Source organism: Salmo salar, chromosome ssa06, assembly GCF_905237065.1.
Source record: "Salmo salar chromosome ssa06, Ssal_v3.1, whole genome shotgun sequence".
Classification (NCBI taxonomy): Eukaryota; Metazoa; Chordata; class Actinopteri; order Salmoniformes; family Salmonidae; genus Salmo; species Salmo salar.
The window spans coordinates 18,872,898-18,888,636 of NC_059447.1; the positions used below are offsets into that span (position 1 = coordinate 18,872,898).

The following is a 15,739-nucleotide window of genomic DNA, read 5'->3' on the forward strand; positions in this document are numbered from 1 at the left end:
GCAGAGAAGATAAATTGTGGATAAGCTTGATAATATATTATCATCTCTTTTTTAACACAAAGTTATTGAATGATTTTAATGAAAAACATTTTTTATATATATATATAATTATTAGTATGGTTGGATTAAATTCAAAGCTCCCTACCATCATATCTAAACCAATATGACACCGATGTTGATGAAACTTTGCAAATCAACTTGATTGGAGGCCTCTCATCATGAGTCGTCATGCCATTACCGAGAACCCCATACCGGATTTTTAACAGGGTCATTAACATTAGGGAAAAAATTGCTATCTCTTTCCCCGACCTAGCTCAATATCTAGGCATTGAATAAGAACGAGCCTACAGCATCCATAAATTGACCATCAGACTTGCCACCTTTCAGACTGAATAAGGTTGTATGAGCAACAGTTTTGATTACATTTATAATTTATCGCTTTCAAGTGCAAATTTTGTCCATTAAGAACCAATGATGTGCTACCTTGTTGTAGCATTTCTGACAATGCGAACATCTTTTTTAGCCTAAGCTCAGAGTTTATACACCAGGCTAGTAAGATGGCGCCGACAGATATGGCAGCTCTGCTTCCACCTGTGTGTGTGTGTGTGTGTGTGTGTGTGTGTGTCTGTGTGTGTTTACCTGGCTGGGCGGGATGGCTCCCCCTTGCAGCAGGGCTAGCAGACAGCTGAGAGCTGAGGTACGGATAGCTGCAGCAGTACGACCTGCCTTCCACACCAGGTTAGGTAGCAGCAACTCCAACAGAAACACATCCAGGTGCTCACAGAACCTCCTAGAGAGAGAGAGAGAGACGTTCAATTCTACAACCACCTAAAAGGAAGTGATTCCCAAACCTTCCATAACAAAGCCATCACCTACAGAGAAATTAACCTGTAGAAGAGCCCCCTAAGCAAGCTGGTCCTGGGGCTCTGTTCACCACCACAAATACACCCCACAAAGCCCCAGGACAGCAACACCATTAGACCCAACCAAATCACGAGAAAACAAAAAGATAATTACTCTACACAATGGAAAGAATTGACAAAAAAACAGTAAACTAGAATGCTATTTGGCCCTGAACAGAGAGAACACAGTGGCAGAATACCTGACCACTGTGACTGACCCAAACTAAAGGAAATCTTTGACTATGTACAGACTCAGTGAGCATAGCCTTGCTATTGAGAAAGGCAGACCTGGCTCTCAAGAAAAGACAGGCTATGTGCACACTGCCCACAAAGTGAGGTGGAAACTGAGCTGCACTTCCTAACCTCCTGACAAACGTATGACCATATTAGAGACACATATTTCCCTCAGATTAAACAGACCCACAAAGAATTTGAAAACAAATGTTGATAAACTCCCATATCTATTGGGTGAAATACCAGCATGTGCCATCTCAGCAGCAAGATTTGTGATTTGTTGCCACAAGAAAATAAATCAACATAAATATGGGTTGTATTTACAATGGTGTTTGTTCTTCACTGGTGAACAAACACCATTGTAAATACAACCCATATGTTAATTTATTTTCCCTTTTGTACTTTAACTATTTGCACATCATTACCACACTGTATATAGACATAATGACATTTGAAATGTGAGAGATGGGAAGAGAGAGAGGCGTGGGGGAGGGGAAAAGAGAGAAAGGGAGAGAGAGAGAGAGATAGAGGGAGCATTAAAGAAGTCTGTCAGCTGTTCCAATGGACTGATTCCTACATTAGTACACGTCTTGTATAGAAGTAGATGTTCTGAAGCCGTCTCTACTCCCCAGTCCCCACACTCCAAAGTAGTTCTCCAATAATTCACTGAGAAATACCCAAGAAAATCTGCTCTCTAGGGCAGGGCTATTCAACTCTTACCCTACGAGGTCCAGAGCCTGCTGGTGTTCTGTTCTACCTGATAATTAATTACACTCACCAGGTGTCCCAGGTCTAAATCTGTCCCTGGTTAGAGGGGAACAATGAAAACACAGTGGACCTGGCATCCAGGCCCAGAGATGAGTTTGAAGGCTCTAGTAGAATGACACTAGTTCCCACACTCCCAAGAAATTCTCTAATCATAAGGAAAAATACATTATTTTCTTCGGAAAATAAAGAAATTGTCAAGTCCCCAGTCTATTATCAAATATATCACTATGAAATTCCTAAAAACTTCACAGAAAAGTCTAGGAATACCTAATGTAATCTAACGATACGGTGATGAATGATGCAGTCAGTGTCCAAATAGGCAACGTCATCAGAGTCAGGATGAGCAGACTGGGAAGTAGCCTCCTAGTGACGTGATGCGATGGGAAAACACACACAGTAATATAGAGCTACCAGGCTACTGGAGATTACTGAGCGCTACACAGTGGCAAACCACTGACACACAGCTGTATCTACGGCCATGTTTCCCACAGCCAGCCGGTCTGTGGATACTAAGACTAGAGGTACAGAAAGAGAGGGAACAGAGGATGAAGAGAGGAGGACCATCTGGATGTCCTTTGTTTCTCCTCTTCTCTCACTCACTCTCTACTTTCCTGCTAATTCAATCATACTGACAGTCACTCCCTCTGCCTGCCTGTCCGCGCCCACACACACACACACACACACACACACACACACACACAAAGTTAATTTATGAGTCCGGCACCCCATTTCTCCCCAACACTGACATGTGGTATTTGTAACTGCAAAATCTGGCAGCAGTCTCTATAATCCCTATATACACCCCCATTATACTTCTGTTCTGAGTGACCCTGTATGACAACATGTTGCAGCGGGCTGTACCATCTATTCGCCAGTTGGGGGAGCCTATCTCCCACTAATGCAGCCAGCCAGTGACCTTCATGTGTTCTATTCTCCCTGCTCTCTCTGTCCTATATGGAAGTGGATGGAAAGGATGCCATGAAGAGTAATGGTAGGACATGGAAAGTCCTCTTTCCACATCGCATTGACCAATCCCATCAATAGTGTGCACGGCGCTCGCAGGCATGCACACAATAAGATATGATTGTCAGTTTGGTACACAACACACATTTACACAGTCTGACTCAAAACAAGTGCTACTCCCAGCAAGTAACGCACATGTAAAGGACATCACGCTGCTTGCTTATCGAGGGCCACTTCCTCCTGATTCGGCTCATACCGAGGCCCGAACACAGGACCTCTGCTTCTTTGCAAGCACACATGACCACCCTCCTGAAGTGTCTTACCAATCACGCCAGTGAATAGCTAGCTATTTGGCAGCGCAAGTGGGGACACTTCTGGCTGAGGAGTAAGTTTCACACATCCCCATGTGCGCCACACACACACAAAATGCCAGCCTGTCGGGTCTCTACACTGCCTAGCTCTATGCTGTAAATCTCAGACAGCAATTACAGACCTTCCTTGCCAACAACACACACCTCTTTCTGAAGAAGAACTTTGATTTTATCTGCCATTTTCACAGTGTGGGGTGTATTCTTTCTCCCATAACACATTCCTTTCTACTTGTATTTCATCTTAACCTTCAATAGCAGCCCACCTCTCTACTTCTGTTCTACCTTAACCTTTAATAGCAGCCCACAGATCCACATGAAACAAAGCCATTATGTGTCAGTGGAACTAAGGCATATGTTTGAGGATACACTCTCTCTCTCTCTTCCCTTTTCCTTTCTCTTTGTTCTGCTGCCGACATGTTATTATGTCATTTTGTTACAGGAACAAAGAGTGTATTATAGAGAGATACTGTGCATCATTATCATTGTCGCCTTGATGAGATGGGAGTTTGTGTCTGTGTGGGTGTGCTGCACTACAAACATTCTACATGGGAGAGACTGTGCGGGAAGGTATTACTTAAAAAAGGCAGGTAGTAACCACATATAACAAATGGATTTGCATTAGTATACGCATTAAAAGTCCCAATGTAAAGTTACAGCTCATTTTTCTATTTATTACATCAAACCCAGCAGAATTCCAAAGAACGCCAAAGTCATTTTCGGAAAATGTTTTTCTGGGCGTGATGTAATATGGAGGACCCAGTAAGCCAGTCCATTCACTATAATGTAACCTCCAACAGAAATAACTTCAAATTACACCAAATTGTTTGCACTGATGACTACTGGTTTCAATTTCATTTTAAGCCAATTTACAAGCAAATACTTTATGAATTTGCTACAAATCAACTTGCAAGGTTGCTAGCCAACTAACGTTAGCCCTGCCAGCCTGCTAACGTTAGCCCTGCCAGCCTGCTAACGTTAGCCCTGCCAGCCTGCTAACGTTAGCCCTGCCAGCCTGCTAACGTTAGCCCTGCCAGCCTGCTAACGTTAGCCCTGCCAGCCTGCTAACGTTAGCCCTGCCAGCCTGCTAACGTTAGCCCTGCCAGCCTGCTAACGTTAGCCCTGCCAGCCTGCTAACGTTATGTTATCATCGAATGAGTCAGCCAGTTACTATCAACACCTAGCTTACATTAAAGTCAATGACATTTTTGGAAATACATAACATCATCTAACCAGTTATCAAATAATGTTAGCTAGCTATATGCAGTTATCTTAGCCAGCCAGCTAACGTTAGCTATTTAGCCAATTAGCTATTAGCCTACCCAACCACCACGGTTATGGTCGGTAAGATAGAGCCTAACCAGCTAGAACACAACCAAAACATAACCTCAGATTAAAAGCAAAGAGAGAGAAGACTTCCAGATTGATGGCTGGGGCCCATCCGATGGTAAAACTTTTAAAAGCGTGCAGGCTGAGTTAGCTACCAAAGCAAGGGGGAGGCGGGCGCGTCGCTGGGCCGAGGGAGAGTCAGAGCAATCCAAAATACATAGATTCCAGATGTCTGTTAGCTAGTACAGTAGCACTAAGCCAAGGTGGAAATAGTTACAAAACTCCCGTAGGCTACAGCCCAGGGAACATGCCGAAAAGTTGACAAAACAAAATGGAGAACAGATGAGGTACTACACAATTAGAGCAAGCAGGTATGAGTTTCCCTTTCGTTATGAGCTCACCGGCAAGAAGCCTGCCATGCTAACGAGTTCCCACTAGATAACACTGCCCCATGTCAGTGAAGAGCATTGCTGCACGGGACATGTGCCCCATGTCAGTGAAGAGCATTGCTGCACGGGACATGTGCCCCATGTCAGTGAAGAGCATTGCTGCACGGGACATGTGCCCCATGTCAGTGAAGAGCATTGCTGCACGGGACATGTGCCCCATGTCAGTGAAGAGCATTGCTGCACGGGACATGTGCCCCATGTCAGTGAAGAGCATTGCTGCACGGGACATGTGCCCCATGTCAGTGAAGAGCATTGCTGCACGGGACATGTGCCCCATGTCAGTGAAGAGCATTGCTGCACGGGACATGTGCCACATGTCAGTGAAGAGCATTGCTGCATGGGACATGTGCTCCATGTCAGTGAAGAGCATTGCTGCATGGGACACGTGCTCCATGTCAGTGAAGAGCATTGCTGCATGGGACACGTGCCACATGTCAGTGAAGAGCATTGCTGCATGGGACACGTGCTCCATGTCAGTGAAGAGCATTGCTGCATGGGACACGTGCCACATGTCAGTGAAGAGCATTGCTGCATGGGACATGTGCCACATGTCAGTGAAGAGCATTGCTGCATGGGACACGTGCTCCATGTCAGTGAAGAGCATTGCTGCATGGGACACGTGCTCCATGTCAGTGAAGAGCATTGCTGCATGGGACACGTGCCACATGTCAGTGAAGAGCATTGCTGCATGGGACACGTGCTGCCATGCAGCCTGCTCTTCACTGACTTTGTTGCAGTGTTATCTAGTGGGTAGCATGGCTAGTGGCTAACGTTAGTGGCTAGTGGCTAACCGAGCTGGAATATAAACTCTGTAGCACCGAGTAGATCCTCCAAATGCCGTTGAGAAATAGTGCATTGTGGGTAGATGAGAAGATATCCAGAATTAAGTTAATAAATATGTAATAACCAAAAACAACTATTTTTGTACTTATAGGTAACCAGATCGTGACTACAACTAACTTACTAATAAGTCTTTGACCACACATCACGTTGGTGAGTAAAAACTCATGCTTCCAACCCTATATGTCAATATGAATTCTTCATAGTATAAACTTCTTCCAACATCCAAAGCAATAAGACAAGGGGCCCTTAGATGAAAGGAGTTATTCTGTATAATCACTCACTACTAATCTTCCTATGATGACTTAACTACCAAGGTGCCCTGGGTTAAAAGCACAAGTCAACACTAAACAGCATAGGTGGCCTGTGAGAGGAAGAGAGAGTTGGAAGGACAGAGGCACTGCTTGTTGGCTGTTGACTTCATACCTTTATGAGCTGGATGTAGGCCTCGCACTCACATCTGGAGCTTGGAGTTCACAATTCTAATGTCTTAATGTCTGACTTCTAGCCTGGGTGTCAGTCTGCTTCTACCAACTCCTTTGGCCAGTTTGACTAAAAGGGTTCCACACCATAAAAACGACCCATAATAACTACCCATAATAACTACAAACTATCAATACAAACTACCCAGATTGACCTCGACATGACCCTAGACATTACGTACACATCCACGGTGACACGCGCTGCACCCAAGGCAGTCACGGTCGACCCTTGGGGACCACGCTGACGAGTTACCCCACTGAGTGACAGGGACAACTGTTGCTCTGACCGCAGGAGCCACAGCAGAGACCACAGACCACACGGCCCCGGCTTAACTTAATGCATTCCCCTAGATTAGAGAGGCGCTGGGGGGGAAGAGAGACGGACTATGTAGAAATGGCTTGGAGAGGGGGAGATAAGAGATATTCAGGGACCCCATGATGAGTCTCATGTTATTGTCTGCTAATATCCTGGTCTGGATTTGAATGACTGTAATGTGGAATGCGTGGGTGACGGGTAGCCTCCCCACAGGTGATTTAGTTGCATGTGTCTGTTTACAATGTGGCTCATGATGTGTAAATTATATCCTCTTCAGGGCAATACAAGTTTAATTCTGTCATTCATTCGTCGGTTCAATCAATCCAATGAATCAATCAGTTAGTCTCAACGCTCCATCCCTCTTAACAGTGTTGAAAGATTACTCTGGGGTGGTGATGAGGCCTGGCGTTACTAACTCACTGAGGACAGATAGATCAACCCAAAATCCACCCCTCCCCCCATTAGAGTCATATTGCTAGGTATGTTTCATGTTGGTAGGTCCCAGATATAACAAGATGTCTGTGGTGGTAGATTCCATCCAGATTAGTGAGACGGGGGATGGCGACAATTTAGGCCATGTAAAGCTCATTTCAACGCATTTGGGCTATGGCTTCTATGAATTAATAAATTCAGCCTTGTAATGAGAAATATAAACAGTCCAAAGTAGGGGTGGGGGTGCATGTCCCCTCCATTACTAGTGGAAATTACACCCATGGTTTTTCCTATTATGACCAATCTCCTATAGTAGCCATAGACTCTATATAGCCCAAGCCTCATAGAGAATAAACAGACCCACTGCAGGCTGCAGAGCCTGAGATGGGACAGCTACCATAGACATGCTGTACATAATACATCATTGACAACTACTTCTGTTGACGAGGGTCCCGTGTCGCTGGGCTGCTAATTCTACAGTTAATGAGGGGAAGTTGGAAAAACATGAGCTGTGCTAAATCTGCTAATAACGTCTGGGGAGAAACACATAACGTTCAGGGCAGTTTGGAGAAATGAAAACAAACGTGACAGGTTTAGGTCAGCCAGCGCTAACGAGCCTGTGGAAAGTCAACCTGGGCTATACCGGTCCAGCCTGGCTTTAACTGTGTGTGTCTGAATGTGTGTTTAAGACCATTACTGAACTTTCACCTCTCCTTTACCCATATAGTGGTATGTCGGGACACCAGAGGTACTTCCTGTTTTCACTCTGCAACTTAGCTGTAGGTGTAGGAGCTTGGTGTTTATCATGCATTTATTTTGTCTGTGTGGTGGACACAGGTTTGTGTGTGTATGTGCATGCATGTGTGTGTACAGTATGTGAATTTACGTGCATGAGCATGCGCGTGTCCTTGCGTCAGTTTGTGTGGCAGCGGTCCCAAATCACTCCCTATCCCTCCCTTTGGACCCCCCCATGTTAGCATGCATGGAGAGGTATTTAAGCAGTATAGTGGTAAAGCTTCCCAATATTGATTCAACCTTACAGATATGCAAACTTTGAAGGGTTGGGGCCAAGGGGGAGAGGGTAGGGATTCAAATGGGACCGGCTGATTGTGTGTGTGTGTCCATTCAGAACTCACCCCTGGGAGTCCAGTGTGTGTGTAGCGTCCAGCAGCAGTTTGGACAGCATGGTGAAGATGTGTAGTCTCATCTCAGGGTCTCTCTCTGGGTCCAGACAGTTCTGCAGAAGGGGCATTAGCAAGGGCAGGAACTCTCCAATGACTGGGCCTGAACACACACACGCAACACACGCAGAAGAATAGAAGTCCTATTATTAGTAGTACTGACCACTGCTCAGTCAGACAGGGAAAGTTCCAAGGACTGACCAGACTGTGACACACAGCAACAAGGAAATGAGACATGAGTTAAAGGAGCTTTTGTGTGTGTGTGTGTGTGTGTGTGTGTGTGTGTGTGTGTGTGTGTGTGTGTGTGTGTGTGTGTTGCGGTAAGTCGTGTTACCAGACTGGGTCAGTCACTGGATGGGAAATTCACAGTGAAAGTATTCCCAGCTTACACACACACACTAACCAAGTGTCTGTCTGACTATGTGTGTGTGTATGACACGCTGTAGAGACAAGACAGAGGTTATCCTGTGATGATGAGGGCAGCGGCTGGCCAGTAGAACAGACTTCCCCCGAGAAGCAGATAAAGAGAGGGAGAGAAAGAGAGAACAAGGCAATGGAGGGTAAGGAGAGAGAGAGAGAGAGAGAGAGAGAGAGAGAGAGAGAGAGGACACAAAATGCAAAGATGTCAAGCAGCAGGAATGTGCGAATCAAAACGGTGCCACAAACAGGGTGAAGGTGCCAGAGCAGAGCAGGCATCTCAAGGCCTCTTCACACTAACTCACTGCTGAAATGAGAGGGTCAGCTCGGCTGGATTCCACTAAAATGATCCCTAGTACACAGCCAGTTGACCACAGTGTCCTGCCCTGCTCATCTCACCTGGCAGAGATTTATTTTTACAGGGCCAGAGGGTGCCAGACCAGAGACAGTGAAGGAACACACTCACACACGTGCACGCAGAGACACGCACAAAAACGCAGGGACATTCACGGACAAACACACACACGAACGCAGGGACCCACACACACGTATGGAAAAGAGGAGCAATGCCAGTGTGAAGAGGAAATGGGAGGACAAAGTTTATGTCTGACAAACAGCAGTCAGAAGGTGAGACCAGACTATGACTAAGAGAATGGGATATTCTCAGATCTCAAACATTGACAAATAGATGAGAGATTATAGCATGTCTTTCCATTGGCTCCCAGGCCCGTATTCCCAGAATGCTTTGGCATAGTGGCCAGAAAGGTGAAAGGTTAACCCCGGAATGGCGAGGGGCTTTGCAGGGAGTATTTTAATAAGAACCACACAGAGACTGAGGTTCAAAGTGGCCTTGATGCAAGGAGGAGGGGGGGTCTGACTGTAAGTTTAGAATGGACTGGTCAGTTATGACTGGAGGCTTAGGGGACTAGAGGACATACTTCAGCTGTTTATTCCTGTTCCCATACAATCAGAGCAAAAACCTAAAATACCTTTTCAGTACATCCTGTTACTATCATCTGAAAGATATCTGTGTAAATCAATTGGTCCTGATTAAGCATGAACAACAGTACAACTATAAAACTCTAAAGAACAAAAATAACTTCTCTATTATTAGAATTAGAATTATACAGACAAACCTAAAAGGGTTCCGTTTTGGGTTCCATGCCGAAACAATTCCATAGAGGGTTCTACATGGGGACAGCCGAAGAACCCTTTTTTCTAAGAGTGTATAGGTCTGGAGTGCAAGTGTGTGGTGAGAGAGAGACAAAGAGAGAGATACAGACAGACAGACAGACAGACAGACAGACAGACAGACAGACAGACAGACAGACAGACAGACAGACAGACAGACAGACAGACAGACAGACAGACAGACAGACAGACAGACAGACAGGGAGTGGGGGGGATTTACCCTAGTCACTAAGATAACTGGGCTCTAATGACAAGCTTTCTGTGTGTAGCTGGATAATGGCAGGTTATGTTGCTGACTTGCCAGAAGCCTCAAACTGAATTATTCTGCTGCTATCATTCACTACATACTACAGTCAGACTGCCATCATTGAAGTCGTTTGTAGTGACGTCAAAGTGCGGGGTGTTGTACAAAACAAAGTCATCAGCGATTGGATCATCTCTAACCATCAGAGCATCAAAGCCAATGACACATTTTTAAAAGTGCCGCTTTACCCATTTTTGTTCTGGCTCTGGCCCAAACCATCGGTTTCTGGGACCAATCAGACGGTCTAGAATGGATTTCCATTCTACAAATCGTAGAGGAGGTACTCAGATACAGACTCATTGCGAAGAGGAACCTAACATCCACGGGTGTGGTGTAGCGTTTTGCCGGTGCAAGGAGTTTGGGAAGCCAGGCAAGTTGCTTTCTGTCTGTGTGAGTCTTTCTAAAGGGGACTTGAGTCAAAGGTCTGATTTGTCTCAGTCATACAGTTCTTAATGGTAGATGACAGCGTAGAAATAAAGTGAATAGAATGGACATACCAACATTTGTTTCCATTCCTGTTAGTGAGCATTTCTCCTTTGCCAAGATAATCCAGCCTCCTGACAGGTGTAGGAACTTCTCACAGCCATTGAAGAGGAGTGGGACAACATTCCACAGGACACAATCAACAGCCTGATCATCTCTATGTGAAGGAGATGTGTCGCGCTGCATGAGGGAAATGGTGCTCACACCACATACTGACTGGTTTCTGATGCACGCTCCTTCTTTTGTTGTTGTTGGTATATGTGACTAACAGATGCATATCTATATTCCCAGTCATGTGAAATCCATAGATTAGGGTCTAATGAATTTATTTCAATTTACTGATTTACTGATATGAACTGTAACTCAGTAAAATCTTTGAAATGATCGCATGTTGTGTTTATATTTTTGTTCAGTGTAAATCTATGATGGTGGCTGGTATGGAATGAAGGGTTGCCTTCAATGACAATATCCACTCTATAACTGGTATTTATAGGAGTGGTGGGGAAACAAAATGGAGGTAATAGCTTGACTATAGTCTCACCTGACTGGCCAGCGATGACATGTAGCAAATATTGTATACTATTGACAAGATAGTCAAATGACCCACACCAACAATAGAAATACATGTCCTCAAATATGGAAGTCAGGCTGGAGGCGGCGAGATCAGGTGGGACCATTCTAGCCAACGAGAGGGCAGATACGCATGTGAACAACAGGCCATAGAGATAGAGGACTTATCATTGTATCTGTGCCATTATAGAGTCTGTGACCGCAAGGGGAGCACCATTGAAGCCATTTCCATTTTAAAGTAGTCACTTTTCTTGGAGCTGATTGCTCCAAAATCATAGGAATCCCCACCCAATTGTCTACTTTAAAATGGTGGAAGCCCTCAATGGCAATATCCACACTAAAACGGGTTATATCCATGATGAGTCCTCTCTTATGACAACAGGCACAAATCTAATATAAAGTTGTATTTTTCAAAGTTGCATAAATGCAACGTGTGTCCACTTATATCAGTAAATTCGTAACAACCTAACTGTTGCGAAATTTTCATTTGATCAAATAAGCCTCACTTTTTTGTTGACCAAATTCGACACTCTCCCATTGACCAAAATTCCTCCCTTCTTGGGCTTATTTTCGTGGACAGATTTTGGGCGGAGTAAAACCTCTTGCTTCGCCTCTTCCTCTCTGCCTGTGGTCTCACATAATTCTGACAATAATGTGGTTTTAGTCTCACCTGATTGGCCAGATATGACTGTTTGGACATTAATGGGTTGGTTACAGATTGGTCTTCTGATTGGAGAGAATTGACCTGTATTCTCACCCGATTGGCCAGCAATGTGGCTATACGCTCACCTGATTGGCCAGTGATGTGGCTATAGTCTCACATGATTGGCCAGAGATGACCTATAGCAGAGCTCTCCAACCTTGTTCCTGTAGGTTCTCTCCAACCCTAATCTAGCACACCTGATTTGAATGAATATCTATCTGATCAGTTGAATCAGGTTAGTTACAACTGGAGTTGGATTTAAAACCTACAGGAGGGTAGGATCTCCAGGAACACGGTTGGAGAAGCCTGACCTATAGTCTCACCTGATTGGGTGGCGATGACCTGGAGCTGCAGTCTCTGGGGGGAGTAGCTGGTCCAGGTCTTCTGAGAGGCTGAGAGCCACTGGAGCAGCTGACCCATGTGCTGCCTGTAGAGGTCAGCTACTGTAGCCAGACCCTGGACCTTACACAGAGACACTACGCTCTGCTCTGCCTGAGAGAGAGAGAGAGAGAGACATGGAGAGGAGAGAGATGTAGATGGAGAGAGAGATGGAGATGGAGAGAGAGATGGAGAGAGATGAAGAGGGAGAGATGGAGATGGAGAGAGAGATGGAGAGAGATGGAGATGGAGAGAGATGGAGAGGGAGAGAGAGATGAAGATGGAGAGAGATGGAGAGAGAGAGAGAGAGAGAGAGAGAGAGAGAGAGAGAGAGGGAGAGAGAGAGAGGAGAGAGAGAGAGAGAGAGAGAGAGAGAGAGAGAGAGAGAGAGAGAGAGAGAGAGAGAGAGAGAGAGAGAGAGAGAGAGAGAGAGAGAGAGAGAGAGAGAGAGAGAGAGAGAGAGAGAGAGAGAGAGAGAGAAAGTGATCAACACATTCCATAAAAATGTTTATGGCTGTATTGCAAGTTTATATTACATCCGGAAACAGAAGCATGAACAGTAACTTTACCATGGAAAGAATAACTTTCCAAAAACTCTGGAAACAATGTGCTTCACATGCTCTTAGTCTTATACATCAAACCACTCCGATGCAAACACTAACACATGTACCCATACAGAAAACAAACAGGAAGCATACATTCTATAGTCACAATAAACATCAACGGAGAGGAAATGAGCCGAGTGAGAGAAAGGAGCGTGAGCATAGTGTTGTCTCTTCAGGACAGAGGAAGTGACCTCGCGTTATGGTCCCCGTTATGGCCCCCTTGAAGGGAGGGTGGGTGGACACTGTCTGATTGACTGTCCTCTTGAGTCAATAGTGTTAACCCCCTGCGAAGGGAGCCAACAACCCCCCCCCCCCCCACACCCCTGACTGGAAGCTCATTTTCTGGGAAAACTAGCGTTGCCGTTCCCCCTGGGAGGCAGAACAGCGTCCAGGAATGCCCAAGGCCATGCTCTCCCTCCCTCCTTCCCCCCTTCTCTACATGTCCCTGTCCCTATTCTTCCTCCCAGTTCCAAACAGGACACCATTTCTGCAGACAGACACAGACAGTCAGACATAGAAGGCCACTGAGTGGTCAGTCATTCATCCGTTGGCCAGAGTGCAACTCCACTTCCCGCTCCTCTCCTCGTAGACCTGCTATTAGCATACAGTCCAAACAGACAGACTAAACTAAGACGTAACACAGGCCTTTTAAAGTCTGTTCTGTTTCCTCCTCCTCTTCTCTGTGTTGTTAAGTTTTATTCTGGGTCAAGTTAACCGGACGATGAGTGTCCTTCGCGGCAGGATGGCGCTCGCATGGCATGTAATGGAAGTAGGCGTGAAGAAAGATGGCGCTGGGGCTGATTCTCTCTCTCTCAAAACCGCCTCCTTTCACCCCCGGCAACGGTTTAAACTAGTTCCACTCCAAAGGTGCAATTTCTGACTAAATGGGTAATTACAGTAGACTGTTGAGTTCCACTGTGCCCACTTAGAACCAGGGCTAACACTTACATTCTTCAGATAGCTTCTCTGGCCGCTATACAAAACATACTCACAGCTGTAATAAACAAGGAGGAGGGGGATGGAAAGAAAGAGGGCAGGGAAAAAATGGTGAAAACATTCTAGATCACCACATGTCAGAGCAGAGAAGAGTAGCTACACAGGTGAGGTGGGTTAGAAACGTTGAACCCACAGGGGAGGGGGGGCATGCCTGGAAGACAGAGAGGATAATGGGATTGCTCGTTAGAGAAACTGGGTGAGGCTGTGTGTGTGTGGGTGTGTGTGTCCATATCCTGTATGTCTGTGTATGTGAGCACATCTTACCTTGTCAGTGAGCTGTGGCTCAGTGGAGAGGCTCTGCACAGTAACCAGCACCTGTAACAGCTGTAGACTGACAGAGCCACAGTCCTTCTCACACAGAGACAACAGAACATCCACACAGGACAGCAACTGGTCCAGGTACACCGCCTGGGAGAGGGAAGGACAGACTATTCTAATTCAGCCCTTTATTGGGTAAAAATCATACATTACACAAACACATTTCAATATCAGCATTCACATTTACACCTGAAAAAGGAGAGAGACCGGGAGAGAGAGGGAGACGGAGATAGGGGAATGTGTAGATTGAGGTGGAGTGAGAGATAGGTACAGAGAGAAATAGGTACAGAGAGAAATAGGTACAGAGAGAGGAGTGAGAGAGAGATAGGTACAGAGGGAGGGGTGAGAGAGAGATAGGTACAGAGGGAGGGGTGAGAGAGAGATAGGTACAGAGAGAGGGAGTAAGAGAGAGATAGGTACAGAGGGAGGGGTGAGAGAGAGATAGGTACAGAGGGAGGGGTGAGAGAGAGATAGGTACAGAGGGAGGGAGGAAGAGAGAGATAGGTACAGAGAGAGGGAGTAAGAGAGAGATAGGTACAGAGAGAGGGAGTAAGAGAGAGATAGGTACAGAGAGAGGGAGTAAGAGAGATATGTACAGAGAGAGGGAGTAAGAGAGATATGTACAGAGAGAGGGAGTAAGAGAGAGATAGGTACAGAGGGTGGGGTGAGAGAGAGATAGGTACAGAGGGAGGGGTGAGAGAGAGATAGGTACAGAGAGAGGGAGGAAGAGAGAGAGGTACAGAGAGAGGGAGGAAGAGAGATATGTACAGAGAGAGGGAGTAAGAGAGAGATAGGTACAGAGGGAGGGGTGAGAGAGAGATAGGTACAGAGGGAGGGGTGAGAGAGAGATAGGTACAGAGAGAGGGAGGAAGAGAGAGAGGTACAGAGAGAGGGAGTAAGAGAGAGATAGGTACAGAGAGAGGGAGTAAGAGAGAGATAGGTACAGAGAGAGGGAGTAAGAGAGAGATAGGTACAGAGGGAGGGGTGAGAGAGAGATAGGTACAGAGGGAGGGGTGAGAGAGAGATAGGTACAGAGAGAGGGAGTAAGAGAGAGATAGGTACAGAGGGAGGGGTGAGAGAGAGATAGGTACAGAGGGAGGGGTGAGAGAGAGATAGGTACAGAGGGAGGGGTGAGAGAGAGATAGGTACAGAGGGAGGGGTGAGAGAGAGATAGGTACAGAGAGAGGGAGGAAGAGAGAGATAGGTACAGAGAGAGGGAGGAAGAGAGAGATAGGTACAGAGAGAGGGAGGAAGAGAGAGACTGCAGTGCTACAGTCTAACGGTGCATGAGAAGCCCCTGACCTCTGTTCCTCATACTGTCATACTGTTAAATGAGGGAAAAGTCAATGGCGTGACTGCTCCCTTCACCACCAGCCTAGAAGCTAGATTTATTTTCTCTGAACTCTATCCGCCCTCTCCCCTATCCCTCCTTCTGTCTCCCTCGCTCACACTCCTCTCCATCTGCTCCCTCTCACCTCTCTCACGACACGCCATCCTCCCTTCCACCCTC

The 15,739-nt window shown here is 46.0% G+C and overlaps 1 protein-coding gene across 1 annotated transcript in view; it reads right to left on the reverse strand.

Moving 5' to 3' along the window:
• The window catches only part of LOC106593056 (dynein axonemal assembly factor 5), an 81,030-nt gene that overhangs the window by 15,912 nt on the left and 49,379 nt on the right, over positions 1 to 15,739 (reverse strand). Inside the window, exons 7-10 of the mRNA XM_045719881.1 lie at positions 14,176 to 14,319; positions 12,256 to 12,424; positions 8,220 to 8,367; positions 640 to 790 (exon numbers count right to left, since the gene is read on the reverse strand). Coding sequence (XP_045575837.1) covers positions 640 to 790; positions 8,220 to 8,367; positions 12,256 to 12,424; positions 14,176 to 14,319 — 612 coding nt within the window. The remainder of the gene's footprint in view (positions 1 to 639; positions 791 to 8,219; positions 8,368 to 12,255; positions 12,425 to 14,175; positions 14,320 to 15,739) is intronic.